At 37.6% G+C, this 15,345-nt stretch overlaps 1 protein-coding gene across 1 annotated transcript in view; it reads right to left on the bottom strand.

Annotated features, from left to right (window-relative positions):
* Window positions 1-15,345, bottom strand: part of mRpL44 (mitochondrial ribosomal protein L44) — an 86,082-nt gene that overhangs the window by 57,799 nt on the left and 12,938 nt on the right. The window contains exon 3 of the mRNA XM_089086830.1: window positions 14,751-15,008. Coding sequence (XP_088942956.1) covers window positions 14,751-15,008 — 258 coding nt within the window. The remainder of the gene's footprint in view (window positions 1-14,750; window positions 15,009-15,345) is intronic.

The raw sequence follows: 15,345 nt of genomic DNA, 5'->3' as shown, positions 1-15,345 counted from the left end.
TAAAAGTATTTGAAAAATATCCCCCCCCCCAGAAAATTCCCACACCGCAGAAAATCTCCACCTCCTACATTACCCTCCCCCAGATAATCTCCCTACAGTTCCCTTCATTGGAGAATTGAGTCTATAAATCGAAAAAAACGAATATGCACTGAATCAATAAACACGAACACCGACTTTTTTCAAACGTCATGCTTTACACAACAGTGAATCCCAGAATGAATACAGAATATAGTTGTACTTTGCCCTACATTTATATAAATTGTCGAATTAATTTCTTTGATTACACATGCAAAGGGTCGGAAAATTATTTGTAAATGAAATTCATTTCATATGGAAGATTCCCCTTCCTCTAGGAATTCTCCCTGACATTCCCCCATCATGGAAAATTCGCCCCCGGAAAATTCAACCTTGAAAAATTTCCCCCACGTGTAAAACAGCGATAGTATTTTCAAATTGGTAAAGTATTTGAAGTTAACAAAACTGTTCAATACCAAATTAAGAGAATTTATAGAAAAAGAAATTTACAATTTCGGAGATGTGTTAATTGACAAAGTTCTTCATAAACTAGCCCATCAACTGGATATCCTGAAAATGTGAATACTATGACCAGAAGGGACTGTCGATTATTTGTGTTGATGGGCCTCTAATTTCAGTCAGCGCAAAAAGTGTTAAGGAAGTCTTGGGGGGGGGGGATTTATACCTGAAACCTTCACAGGAGTGTACCCAATAACTTCCTAAAGTTTCTTGAAGATCGGACTAACAGTGTACTAATGCATAAAGGTCATTCACACAAAGATATACATTCGATTACGCATATATAATTCGATTATATAAATAGGACAATTTTCTAGACTTTGAAGACGCACTAAAAATAAAATTGGTTATCGAATTATCCATTTCGCAAGATAGAAAGAGACATAACCATTTCGAAATAGCGAAATCCTCTAATCATGTAAAAACCAAATGAGATTGTACATTAAAAAATATCGACGAGATAAGACATGTTTTAAAAAAAAATCGACTTGCACAGGCCTGAGAGGGCGAAATCCATGTTTTATCGTAAAAAAAAAACACAAACAAAACAGACAATATCATCTAAAAAAAATTTCAAAAAACGAAACACACTAAAAACTGGCTAAAAGATGCAATCAAACAGAAAGAGTGAACAAACCATTCATTGACAGTATTTAGATGTTTTATTAATGATTTAAGTAATGTATGGGGACAAAGGTTTTTCATATATTTTCATATAGTGAATGGGGTTCAAGTCAGTTACGGGCTTAGAAACAGCTCGTCTCTACCCGTTTGCCCGACTTTTTAAAGCTCGTCTCTACCCGTCTCACCCACATTTCCAAGTTTTCAATACGCAAGGTCGCTGCACAGATATTTCAATAATATTAATTAAAAAAATATTTTCCCACAAAATAAGTTTTTCAAAGAAAAGTAAAGAACTCCATTAAACCAAAAATGAGCAAAAATAAAATCAAATAAGCTACCAGAAAATTAAAAAATATAAATGTTTTTACTTTTATAACCTCAATAAATCAAATATTATTAACATTTTGATTAATAAATATCATTATATGTATATTAAACTGACAATCCACATTCACTTTTATTTTTTGCAGTGAAGTACAAATTATGTTCTGGCCATGGGAAGGCATGGGGGTTTTGAGCCCTACTCATGTCAATTTCTGCTCGTTTTGAGTTTGACTCGGTTATTTATTGTAATTATTTGAAAAAAACTACGTTTTCTAAAGAGTTAAAGAGGCTGAGTTACAATGTCGAACCTTAAAACGTACAGGGATTAGGAGGCACAGTTGGGGGGCTGCCGCCCCCAAACCCTCTGCTTTCGCAGCCTTTAAATAAAAAAACAAAGTTTTTTAAACTGAAAGTAAGGAGCGACATTAAATCTTAAAACGAACAGAAATTATTCCGTATATGAAAGGGGCTGTGCCCTCCTCAACGCCTCGCTCTTTACGCTAAAGTTTGACTTTCTCACAACTCTTTTTTTTAAACAATAAAAACTTTAGCGTAAAGAGCGAGGCGTTGAGGAGGGCACAGCCCTTTCATATACGGAATAATTTCTGTTCGTTTTAAGATTTAATGTCGCTCCTTACTTTCAGTTTAAAAAACTTTTTTTTATTTAAAGGCTGCGAAATCGGGGGATTTGGGGGCGGCAGCCCCCCAACTTTTCCTCCTAATCCCTGTACGTTTTAAGGTTCGACATTGTAACTCAGCCTCTTTAACTCTTTAGAAAACGTAGTTTTTTTCAAATAATTTCTGCACGTTTTTGTACAGTTTATTACTTATTATTGCTTGACTAACTGTTAGCTGATCGTGTCAGGAGTTAAAGATGGGGGGCTGCCGCCCCCCAAACCCCCGCTCTTGAACATTCTTGTGTTAAGGCTTTTAATTCCTGAATACTCAAATCACGTCCTACAGGGTGCCTCCTAATCCCTGTACGTTTTAAGGTTCGAACTTGTGACTCAGCCTCTTTAACAGCCCACCAACTGTTCCTCCTAATCCCTTTACGTTTTAAGGGTCGACCTTGTAACTCAGCCTCTTTAACTCTTTAGAAAACGTAATTTTTTTTCAAATAATTTAAAAAAGAAACTGAGTTTCTTTTTTAAAGTTTAAATTCAGTATATAAAAAATTTACTCTGACGGTGAATCGACCCCAGGTTTTCCGCCTGACAGTCTGGAGTATCAACCGCTGGACTAAAGAGACACAATTGTAATTGTTTTTTAGTAAATGGAATCTATTTTCGACGCAAGCAAATCCTCACAAAACTTGATATTTGTTTTTTGGAAAACAGAAAAGGAGTAATTAGATTGAGCTGCAATTTCGAGGATAAGCTCTCAGGCCCCAGGAAAGATCATTCTCTAAATTTCAGCCTGATAAGATAACGGTAAATGGGGGTTGTGGTGGGCAAAATTAACATGGGCTATTACAGGAAAACGAGGTTTTTCGTCAATGTAAATTCGGGGGATAATTTTTTCGGTCTGAAAATATCAAAAGGCCCTAACAGGTCGAATTCTGCTTCGAATGAGTCCTCATTCACCCGGATCAGTTGCCAACTGTGGCCTGTAGGCGTGGAAAAAAAAAAAAGAGAAGAGAAATGAACTTTAAGTGGCTATATTTGGTTTTTTGAAAACAGGGAAGAAGTGATCGGATTGAGCTGAAATTTCGAGGATAAGATCCCGGGCCCTAGTAAAGCTTAACCTCTAAATTTCAACCCAATCGGACAACGTTAAAGGGGGATTGTGGTCGGAGGGTCGAAACTTCCGGCCCACTTTACCCCATGAAGATAAAGTCGGAGGGGGGGTGAAATTTTGCACGTTTCTTAGTTTGAGCTTGGGCTACAAAATGCGATTACCGCTGTCTCTCTGCGACCGCTAGGACCAGAAATCACTTAACATTGTGGTGGGTCGCCTCTTTATAGAGGCACAAGTGTGCCTCCTTGATTTCTGTTCGTTTTGGCTTTCATTTATTTGTCGATGATGATTTGTGTTTGTTTTACGCTTGGTAGATTATTTTATTTTATTTCTGCTCATTTTTGGTTTAATAGAGTTCTTTACTTTTCTTTGAAAGACTTATTTTGGGGAAAAGTTTTTTACATTAATTTCTGTTCGTTTTATATTGTCTTTACAGGGAGTTTACATAGTCTTTACAGGGAAAATGAAAATAATAGTTTAAATCTTTTCGTTTTTTTTAAGACTTTATAGTTTGGCCTGCTATTTGTATGCTGAAGAACATTTTTCAGCAATTTTTAACAACATACACCCTTTTAAAAATCCGGACACAAATACTAGTGTTTAATTTAGTGTCACACCTCCTCTAGTTGACCTGAAATAGAGAACTAAATACCATTCGCAAAAAAATCTGCTTACGCTCTGTGATAGCTTGGATACATTTACACTATTTTGATTTGGTTAAATTTTAAGAGCAAAAGTAGTAATAGAAGTAGCCCTGGAAGTTTGAACATAATACCCTCAGTCGTTCATGGGATACTGCTAAGATGCCTTATAGGGAATTAGCATTAACACAATGCATTTTGATTTAATCTTAAGGCAATATTTATTTTTTAAACATAATGGGCAAATCGCATAACTGTGGGGGGTTGACCTACGCATTAGCCCAAGAGATACAGTAACAAGACCGTTCAGCTATGGTGAACAAAATAGCTATCTTAAATTTTGATTGGAAGTGTTTGGAAAATTATGAGCTAAAGAGAAGGGCTGATTACCCTCCAATCCCTTTTGACTCTTAAAAATGGTACTAGAACTTTGAATTTCCAACCAAATTAGCTCACAAATTCGGCGGTGGCACGCCAATTGATCGGCGTTTGTTCTATTTTTAGAATTGTTTTGCTCGTTTTTTTTTAAACTTTCGAAAACCAAATTGGGATTAACTTTTTTCGGAATTCCTTCTAAGCAAGAATTCTTGGGGTCCACAATTCCTTTTCATGTTCACTGCCATGACCAAACTTCTGACAAAATAAGGACGAGACATCAGTCTTAACTTATCTAAAACATTGTTTGAATCCGAATGATCGACAGTGAGAACTTAAACTGCCTAAAAATTGAATTAATCCGACGAAATAGGGAATTAAAAATTTAACTGAATTTAAACTCCAAAACTTCAACTAAAACAAATTTTTTTGCACCATATCTGGTGGAAGAAACCTCAAGGGAAATCTCAATGGAATCTGATGTATATATCTTACTCCATGTCAAGATTTTCTGGTTTTGCAACCTATATTCCACTTCTTTGGCTACCCTATACCTATTTTGCAATTCCCTAACATCCCTTCCCTTTTTGTTCAACGTAGACGAAAGTTTTGGAAATTAGGTCTTTAAGGATGATAACCCTCTCAGAGCCCTCAGTGCAAGGCTTGTAAATTATGCCCTGGGGACATCTAAGGTTTACGTAGAAAGTTGTTGAAGAAATTTCAAAAAGGACTCATTTGTTTAGAAATTGAAATTGCCCGTTTTAATAGTCGAAAGCGAGTGGAGAATAATTTACCCCTCCCCCCTCACGCCCACCCTTTCCCCAAACACATCCAATCAAAATTTTTAGATAGCCATTTTGTTTAACGTAGTTGAAAGTTTGGAAATTAGGTCTTTAAGGATGACAAACCCTCCCCCCCCCCACAGCCGTCAGGGCACGGGTTGTAAGTTATGCCCTGGGGGCATATAAGGTTTTTATTTAGAGCGTTGTTGCAGAAACTTCAAAAAGGCTCATTAAATTGGAAATTGAATGGGCTAGTGCCCTTTTTAATAGTCGAAAGTGATTGGAGGGCAACTAACCCCCCTCTCACGCCCACAATTTCCCCAAACAAATACAATCAGAATTTTGAGTCATAGCCATTTTGTTCAACGTAGTAGAAAGTTCTGGAAATTAGGTCTTTGAGAATGACACCCCCCCATCACTCAGGGAAAGAGCTGTAAGTTATGCCCAGGGGACATATAAGATTTTTATTGAATACTCTGTCATATGAACTTAAAAAGGACTCGATTTAATGGAAACCGAAAGGATAGGTGCCTTTTTTAATGCTTAATATGCTTGAGGAGCGACTAACGCCCCTCTCGCGCCTACTATTTCCCCACACATATACAAGCCAAAGGTTGATACAGTTATGTTGCTCGACATTGCGGAGGGCCCGGGTTGTTATATTTTTAAGGATCAACCACCCTAACAACGTTTAGGGTAAGAGTTGTACTTCATTACAACCTTAGGGTTGGGTGTCTGTTCATATCTTGTAGAGCAAAGTCCAAAAGGTTAGTTTTTTGTTGTTTTTTTTTTCTTTTCTTTTTTGCTTAGCCCTGAGGACGACTTGGCGGAGGTCCTTTTCGAAATATTTGCTTGGTTTTCGTCTTCATGTTTTTGCCACTGGCTAACAAAATCCTCGTTTTGTCACCCTTTTTTGGTTTATTTTTCATTTATTATTTTGTTTCCTCTGTTAACTTCATATGTTGTAATTTATGCCCTGGGGGCATATAAGGTGTTTACAGAAAGCGTTTTCGTTTCAAAACGGCTCATTCGATTGGAAATGGAAAGGCCTAGTGCCCTTTTTAATAGTCGAAAGTGATTGAAAGGCTTGACATTTTTATAGTAAAGATCGATGTGGGTATAATGTATTATTTTTTGTTGTTGTTTAGACCAGGGCACTCCGTATCGAGGGAGTCGTCGTCGGAACTTCGAAAATGGCTCAATTGATTTAAAATAGAAAGGGCTGATGCCCTTTTTAATAGTCAAAAGTGATTGGAGGGCAACTAATCCCCCACCCATGCCTACCCTCTCATTTTCCCATTATGTTTAAAAACTAAATATTGCCTTAAGATTAAATCAAAATGCACTTTGTTACCCAATAAAGCATCTCAGCAGTATCCCAAGAACGACTGAAGGTATTATGTTCAGACTTTCGGGGCTACTTCTGCTCTTAAAATTTAGCCAAATCAAAATAGTGTAAGTGTATTCAAGCTATCAAAGAAAATAAACAGATTTTTTTCCGAATGGTATAAAGTTTTTCATTTCAGGTCAACTAGAGGAGGTATGAAACTAAATGAAACACGACTATTTGTGTCCAGATTTTTAAAAGGGTGTATGTTATTAAAAATTACTGAAAATTTTTCTCCAGCATCAAAACCCCTATGCCTTCCCAAGGCCAGAACAAAATTTGCACTTTACTGAAAAAAATACAAATGAATGTGCATCGTCAGTTTAATATACATATACTGATATTTAGTAATCAAAATGTTAATATTATTTGATTTATTAAAGTTATAAAAGTAAAAACATATATATTTTTTTTTCAGTCAAGTGCAAATTTTGTTCTAGCCTTGGAAGGCATAGGGGTTTTGAGCCCAGCTGATACAAATTTCTGCTCGTTTCGATTTTGAGTCGGTTATTTACTATAATTTCTGTTCGTGTTGGGTTTTATTTACTTATTGATTCTGATTTGAGGTAGTTTCACGCTTGGTAGATTATTTGATTTTATTTTTGCTCATTTTTTGTTTAATGGAGTTCTTTACTTTTCATTGAAAAAATTATTTTGTGGAAAAAGTTTTTTTTAATTAATCCTCAGAAAAAACAATGTTTATGCCCCCTTTACCGTCGTTTTTCCTTTAATGGCATTGCAACGAAAACTGAACGTGAAGGTAAAGAGTGCGGTATTGGACTTTACGATTCCTACTGACGGTGTTGATATACGTTTCCTGGTTCTCCACCCAAGACGTACAATGGGGGGGTTTGGGCCCAGCCATTCTTTGCTTTCACATACCCTTCCTCTTTACCTTCCCCGAATTTCTCCATGTACCAATTTAGAGCTGGTTCGACTCAGGCTAAGCATACAGAATCACACCACTGACCCCCGTTCCAAAGTAAATAACCTGCGACACCATGATTTGAACTCCTGTCCTCAAGCACAAAGAATTTTAAGTCTAGCCTGCTAATTTTGACCCAACTTTGGCAGACAATAACACATACCATTTTTAAACAATGAACAATTTGCCTAACTTACAGCACTTGTCCTGAGGCCTCGGGGGGGGGGGGGGGAGGGGTTGACATCCCCAAACGCATAAATACTGAACCTTTCAGCAATGCTGAAAAAAATTTATGTCTCAAAGCCTTGTTTGGATGTTTGTATTGGGAAATAATGGACGTGGGGGGGGGGGAGGTTGGTTGCTAGCAAATCCCTTTGACTCTTAAAAAGGGCACTATAACTTCCAATTTCAAATCAAATGAGACCCATCTGAATTTTATAAGACCGCCAATTCCATAAAAGCCTTATATGCCCCTAGAACATAACTTTAAGGCCTTCCCCCAGGGCTCTGCGGGGTTGTGTCAACCCTAAAGGCATCGTTATATGTTCTTTGGACTGTTTTAAACAGAATCGCCGTCGCCACCAACCAAATGAGCCACCTCTAAAGTTTAAACAACCATCGGTTCCATAAGAACCTTAAATGCCCCAGGGGCATAACTTACAACCATCGCTCCCAGGCTCTGGTGATTTGTATCAACCCCAAAAGCCTTGTTACATGATCTTTGGACTATTTTGAATAAAAGGACTGTCTCAAATTTTATGTTGAACGCATATCAGGAAAACACCATGTGTGTGTGTGGGGGGGGGGGAGAGGGTAGCTGCGCTCTGATCACTTTGACTCTTATAAATGGCACGAGAACTTCTGACTACCAACCCAATGAGTCCCCTCCAAAGCATATACGACCGCCCTTTCCATAAAAACCTTATATGCCCCCAGGGCAGGACTTACAGCCTTTGTCCTGAGAGCTGTGGGGCAGGGTGTCTTCCTCACAGACATAATTTCCAGACACTTGAAGTACGATGAACAACACTGCTATCTCCAAGTTTAGATTGGAGGTGTTTGGGGAAATGATTGGTGTGGAAGGGGGGTGGAAGTAGTTGCTCTCAAATCACTTTTGAGTCTTTAAAAGGGCACTATAACGTCCAATTTCAAATCAAATGAGCCCCATCTGAAGTTTATACGGCCACCCATTCCATAAAAACCTTATATGCCCCCCCCAGGGCATAGCTTAAAGCCCTATCCTCAGGGTGCTGGGGGGGGTCAACCTTAGGGGCACTGTTATTGGACTATTTTGAACAAAATCGTTACCTCATAATTTCAATCAGATGCGTTTGGCCAAAAAAGGGGTTGTAAGGGGGGAGTGCTAGTTACCGTCCATCACTTTTGCCCCTATTAAGGGAACTAGAACTTCCAATTTTCAACCAAATGAGTCTCCTCTAAAGTTAAGCAACCATCCCTTCCATAAAAACCTTAAAAGCCCCCGGGACATAACTAGCAACCCTCGCCCCCAGGCTCTGGTAGTTCGTATCAATCCCAAAAGCCTTGCTATGTGACTTTTGGACTATTTTGAATCAAATGAATGTCTAAAAATTTCTATCGAATGCATTTCGGGAAAACCCGACGTGTGTGGGGGGGGGGAGGGTATCTGTCCTCTGATCACTTTTACTACTAAAAAGGGCAATAGAAATTCTTATTACGAATCCTATGAGTCCCCTCCAAAGTGTATATGATCAACCTTTGTTTAAAAACCTTATATGCCCCCAGGGCATAACTTACAACCCTTACCCTGAGAGCTGTGGGGCGGGAGTGTTCTCCTGAGACATAGTTTCCAGACCCTTCAACGACTGTGAACAAAATTTCGATCTCCGAATCTTGATTGGATGTTTTTGGGGAAATGATGGGCGTGAGAAGGGGGGGGGGGGCTGGTTTCTCTCAAATCACTTTGACTATTGAATAAGGCACTATACTTCCAATTTCAAATCAAATGAGCCACATTTGAAGTTTATACGACCACTCATTCCATAAAAATCCTTATATTCCTTGAGGGCCTGAATTACAATCCTATCCCCAAAGCAGTGGGGGGTTGGGACAACCCTAGAGGCATTGTTATGTGTTCTTTGGACTGTTTTGAACAAAATCGCTATCTTACAATTTCAATCAGATTCGTTTGATGAAAAGAGGGGTAGTTGGAAAGGAGGGGGGGGGTAATTGACCTCCATCACTTTTGACTCTTAAAAGGGAACTAACACTTCCAATTTTCAACCGAATGAGCCTCCTCTAAGGTTTATACAACCATCCCTTCTATAAAAAACCTTGAATGACCCTGGGGCATAACTTACAACTCTTGTCCCCAGGCTCTGGGGTTATGTTTCAACCCCCAAAGCCTTGTTATATGATATTTGGACTATTTTGATTAAAATGGCTATCTCAAAATTTCTATCAGATGCATTTCGGGAGAATACAAGGAGTGGGGGGAGGGAGTTATCTGCCCTCCGATCATTTTGAATCTTAAAAGGGGCACTAGAACTTCTGATTACCAATCCAATGAGCCCCCTCCGAAGTTTATACGTTCACCATTTCCATAAAAACCTTATATTCCCCTAGGGCATAGTTTACAACCCTGGAGGAGGGGGGGGGGGTTGTCATCCTTAAAGACTTAATTTCCGGACTTTTAAACTACGTTGAACAAAATGGATATTTCAAAATTTTGATTGGATGTGTTTGTAGAAATGAAGGGCGTCGGATGGGGGTTCGTTGCCCTCCAATCATTCTCGACTATTAAAAAGGGCGCTAGCCCTTTCAATTTCCAATTGAATAAGCCCTTTTCGAAATTTCTACGACAACTCCTTCGATAAGAATTGCCCTGGTCTAAAAAAAATAAAAATAAAAAATAAAAATAATAATAATACATTGCGCCAACATCGTTCTTTACTTAGGCAGCGCTATTGCGATGCCTATAATGTTAAGAGAACAGTTTTTTTAGGGGCTTTTATCAGTTTCGAAGCATTGAAAACGCAAAAGTCGAACTTTGGCGGAAAAACTGAGGGTACATTAAAATGAATATGATAGTGAAAATGAATGGAAATAAAAAAAAAATTGTACAAAAGTAGAAAACAACACTAGACCTTAAATAATCAGTAATGAACTTATATAATAAGGGGGGCTGATACTTCCCAAAATCTCACTGTCTATGCTACAGTTTCTATTGTTTCTGGGTCTAGACGTTTTTCATCCGGACCCCCTTCCCCGCAGAACCCCCCCCCCCATATTTCCCCTGGACAATTTCGTATATTCATTAGAAGGGAAATTGAAAGTCCTATTCACCTGTTTAAGTTAGAGGCAATGCTATAGCTTACCATAAAAAAGCCATAAAGGTTCAATGTATTAATACTTTTTTCCCCAGAGGCACTTCATATGGAAGGGGCGGTCGTTTAAAAGGCTCCTTCGATTGCAAATTAAAAGTTATAGTACCGTTTTTAAGAGTCAAAAGGGACGGGAGGGTAACAAGCCATTCCCCACACCTTTTTTTCCCCAAACGCATCCGATCAGAAATTATGTATAGCCATTTTGTTCAAAATAGTCCAAAGGTCACAAACCATGCCTCCAGGTTTGACAATCCCCCTTCAAGCCCCCGGGGCAAGGACTGTAAGCTATGCAAGTTGCCCATTGTTACGATATAAAGTTTTTACCGGAAGGGTGGTCGAATAAACTTTGGAGGGGGCTGATTCAATTGGATATCGAAAGTTCCCTTTTGAAGATTTAGCCTGCTTCTCAACCAGGTGCTACCGAATGAGTTTTACCTAATACAGTGTTTTATAAAAGTTTCTTATTCCAATTCAGCGGCCAGCAGTCGTTTTTAAAGAATTGTGACAAAATTTCCATCTTTAGCATACAAAGTGAGGTTTCAAGGAGGGGATATCCCCCTCACGGAATAGTTTCGGTTTGCTTTAAGTTTTAATGTTACTCCTTACTTCCAGTTAAAAAAAGGTTGTTTTTTTTTTAATTTGATTTCTGACTGTTACTCAAATCATGCCCAAGCTTAACCAAAATACGATGTACGCTACCAACCAAATAAATACACGATTTATTGCTGTTAAAGTATATATTTACAATAATTATTATAGTGATATTATAATAATTATTATAGTATTTACATTAATAAATATAGTGATTTATTAATGTTAAAGTGTATAATTTACAATAATTGTAAATTGGTTGGTGGTTTCTTACTTTTTCAGTTCTGTTTGAGAATTCAAATACTGGATTGTAAGTAAGATTTTGGACAAGATTTGAGTGTTTAGTCAAAATTTTCGATGAAACGTAGTTCCGTTGATGAAGTTCTTTATATAATTTTACTTAAGAAATTCTGGTGGACAGAGACGGACATTATTGTTCATGTGGATGGCAGTTTTGCGTGACTTGGTCTTCTGCGTGGCTGAAGCCATCACAACCTTCACAATAGTGTTCTCTGATGTTGTATACATATATTTAAATATATTTAAACATTTTATACAGTAAAAGAGGAAAATTACAATCGGCGAAACAGAGCTCCTGGTAGTACTCGTCATCACCCCTCCCCCCTCCTGCAGAACCTCCTTCAAGGCCCATGATACCCTGCTTTGCCTTTTCCTCCTCTGTGCCGATAGTCATGTGAATACAATATTTATACTACATAGAAAAAAGATTGTAGCAATGAGACTTATACTATTACTCCACCCCCAATTACCAATAATAAAGGTGCCACTCCTTTATATAGCTCATGTCTGGCCTACTTACACATCGCTTTATATGATTTTTAAGAAATATGAGGCAATTCAGTTTAGTTAAATGAAGCTTTAAAATAAATATTAGAAATGTTTTGTGAAATAAAAAGGGAGGCATCTCCCCGCAGTACCCTTATCAAAGCTAGTCTCAATGAAAGAAGATGATAGATTAACTCTTATCCCCCCCTAGACCCTTCCCTATATTTATTTGAAGGCTCATGGAGAATTTGAGCATTGAAATTTGCTCTTTTAGGTATGTATTTTGTACTTTCTATTTTGAGTTCTCAATTTTGTTTTTGGGGGAATTTTCTATGCTGGGACTTTTCGGCCGGGGGGGGGGGATTTTCCGGCGAGAAAACGCCGGCTCCGCTTGTTTCTCATTGCTTCACGATTGAATCCTCTCACTTAGGAGCAACGTAATAAATTTTTGAAATAGAGTGCGTCTTAGCCCGTCAGCCGATGTTAGCTATAGTATGGGCCAGCGGGTTGAACGCTTGTGATCTAAGAAGTTTGGAGAAGATTTTACATACATTTGTTTAACCAAAAGAAGAGAACATTTATAGAGAAGATATTCGAGGAATTTCAGGGCTAGCTGAAACTCATTTTAATTAGAAACAATTATGTTGTAGTGAAGAGGAGAGAAGTGAAAGATAATCTTAAATCTATAGTAGACGAGTAATTTCAAAAACATTTTGAAGTGAACCTAAAATTATTGCAAGCGCCATTGAATAGTGGATTTTGCCTTATATTTTCCTCTCAGTAATCTCAGAAAATAATTCGGCACTAAAAATATTCGGCGGCATGCCACCACTGACCGTATTGGCGACGAACCGGCAGGCCAAAGCCTTTTGTGGAGGCAGCGTGCTGAAAATATTTTCGACGGTGCTCTATCAGTTTTCGGCGCGGCTTCAAGAACTACTATCTTCATATATACGTTAGTGTGGAGGACATGAATTTTTAAGTAGCTGGAGCTTATAAGCTTATTTTTACCGAGTCCTCTACTATCTAACAATACAATAGTACACCACACTTTGGATGCAACATCTTTTAGAATGAGGTACTATTTCCAAATAGTGATTGTATTTTTACTCGTGTTTTTTGTAGTTTGAACAGAGGACAACGAACTATTTATTGTATTTTATAAAATTAAGATAAGTAAAGACTAAAACTTTAAAACCTGTTGGTTTTTGTTTGTATTTTTACTCGTGACAGGACGCATTTTTACAGGACGTATTGTATTTTTACAATACAATACCTGACAGGACGTATTGTATTTTTACTCGTGACGTGTTTGTATTTTTTACTCATATATTTTCGTAGTTTGAACTTTGGCCAGTGAACAATTTATTGCACTTTATAAAATTAAGACATGTAAAGATTAAAATTTCAAAATCTGTTATTTTATTCTGTAAATTTTATAAGGAGTGTTCAGGGTCCAGACCATGCGAAGTATCAGAATATTTTTCTAGCTATTTTTCTAAAAATTTTGTTAGTTCATTTAAAAATCTAACAAATCCTACTTCAGATTCTAACTTAAAATCAATGTCAAAACTCGAAGTCTTTTGGTCCTGAATTTACCACTAACTCTGACTTTCCAGTCCTGGTTGAAAGCCAAATGTCAATGGCCCCTAGGTATTGGCCAAAAATGCATCTTTTTATTTTATTTAAACCCTTATTCTAAAAAATGTTCTAGCTCCATCCTCACCCCAATTCCAGCGTATGACTTCATGCATATAAATTCCTCCTTTTCTCTGAGATTGGATCAAAGGAGTTCTGGAAAATCAAAATAGTGACCAAAAAAAGTACTTTTTCTGATATTGATCCAAACCCATAGAATAACGACCTATCCCAACCCACACCACGATTTTGGACTCGTGTGTACATTTACTTTGCCAAAACTCATATACTATTGCCCAGGATAGGCTATGGGTTATGTTAATTTAAATGTAAAGTACTGTTTCTTCAAGGTATGGTACCTTAAAGGATAATCCTATCTCGTCCAATATAAGCCTTTTGTGTGGCCTTTTAGTGTATAAGCCTTTTAGCCTTTTTGTGTGGCCAAACTATTTAGTATTGATTGGGCGGTCTCGTCATAACTTGTAGAGCTTGAATAGTAGATCCGAATAAACGAGAGCAAACACAAAGCTGATATTTAATTTCCCAGGTATTTTAGAAAAAAAATTCATTTCTCTTACTTTTATCCCGGAGATAGAAATATTGAGTTTTAATGAAACTTACACCATCAGAAAGTATGAATTTTGTTGTTTTGATTAAACAGAGAAGAATTTTCTTTTTGGTAGTCCCTAAAAATGTTCTAGCACACCTGTTCAAAAACACTAAAACCATTTCAAAGGAATTATAATTTGACCGCTTATGGAATTCCCTGTAGTGCCACCCACTTTGATTGACAAACTCGCCAACAAAAGGAAAAAAAAATTTCACTGATTTTTCAGTCCAAAGTCAAACCGCGAATTCTCTACAGCTTTCTGATGGTAGCTAATCCCCTGGGAGAATGCACTAATGGGCCCTTTTTCTTTGAGACGGTCAGCTAACAAGACGGAAAGGATGTGACTTGGCAAATTATTTTAAGACACATCATATTCTTAAGAGGAGAGTCTCTTACCAAGAAAAATTGTTTTAAGATAGTAAAAGTCATACTTATGAAAGTCTGTTGAAGCTCTGGGAAGTGCGTTTTTGATATATTTGGCTACTGTGTCAGATACAATTCTATCCCCTTTTTTGATAAACTCTTCGTTATCTTCAAGAGCCAATGACGAGTCCTCTATTCCAAGGGATTTTCGTTGCTCCAGCTCCTGCTGTATGTAAGACTTGTGCGTAAAAGCTCTCTTCAATAATTCCAGATCAAACTCTTCACCCAACCTCTTTCCAAAAGCATAAATTTCTGCCTGAAGGTTCCTGGAAGGACAAAAAATAAACATTGCGATTAGCAATATTTTGTGTTAAATGGCTGCAATACAGCTTCACCCAAATCAAAGCAAGTAATACCATCGAAATTTTCAATGCAAGGTCCTGCAAAAAAGCCAGGATTGCATTCAAGTAACAATGAAGACAACACTGCCTTTCAACCTTACATGAAGAAGAAGATACACAGAAAGGAGGACTTTACGGTCTTCACAAAATCCTCAAATGCTCCCATGGGGGGAATTTTCTCCCCCCCCCCCTTTAGATTATTAAAAATAGCTTTCTTTATATTTTTACTTAAAATTGACTTCTTTGCACTAGCATTAAAAAA

This window comes from Artemia sp. Qi Xiang Cuo, chromosome 3 (genome assembly GCF_049724085.1).
Source record: "Artemia sp. Qi Xiang Cuo chromosome 3, ASM4972408v1, whole genome shotgun sequence".
Classification (NCBI taxonomy): domain Eukaryota; kingdom Metazoa; phylum Arthropoda; class Branchiopoda; order Anostraca; family Artemiidae; genus Artemia; species Artemia sp. Qi Xiang Cuo.
This window is presented reverse-complemented; position numbering and strand designations above follow the sequence as displayed.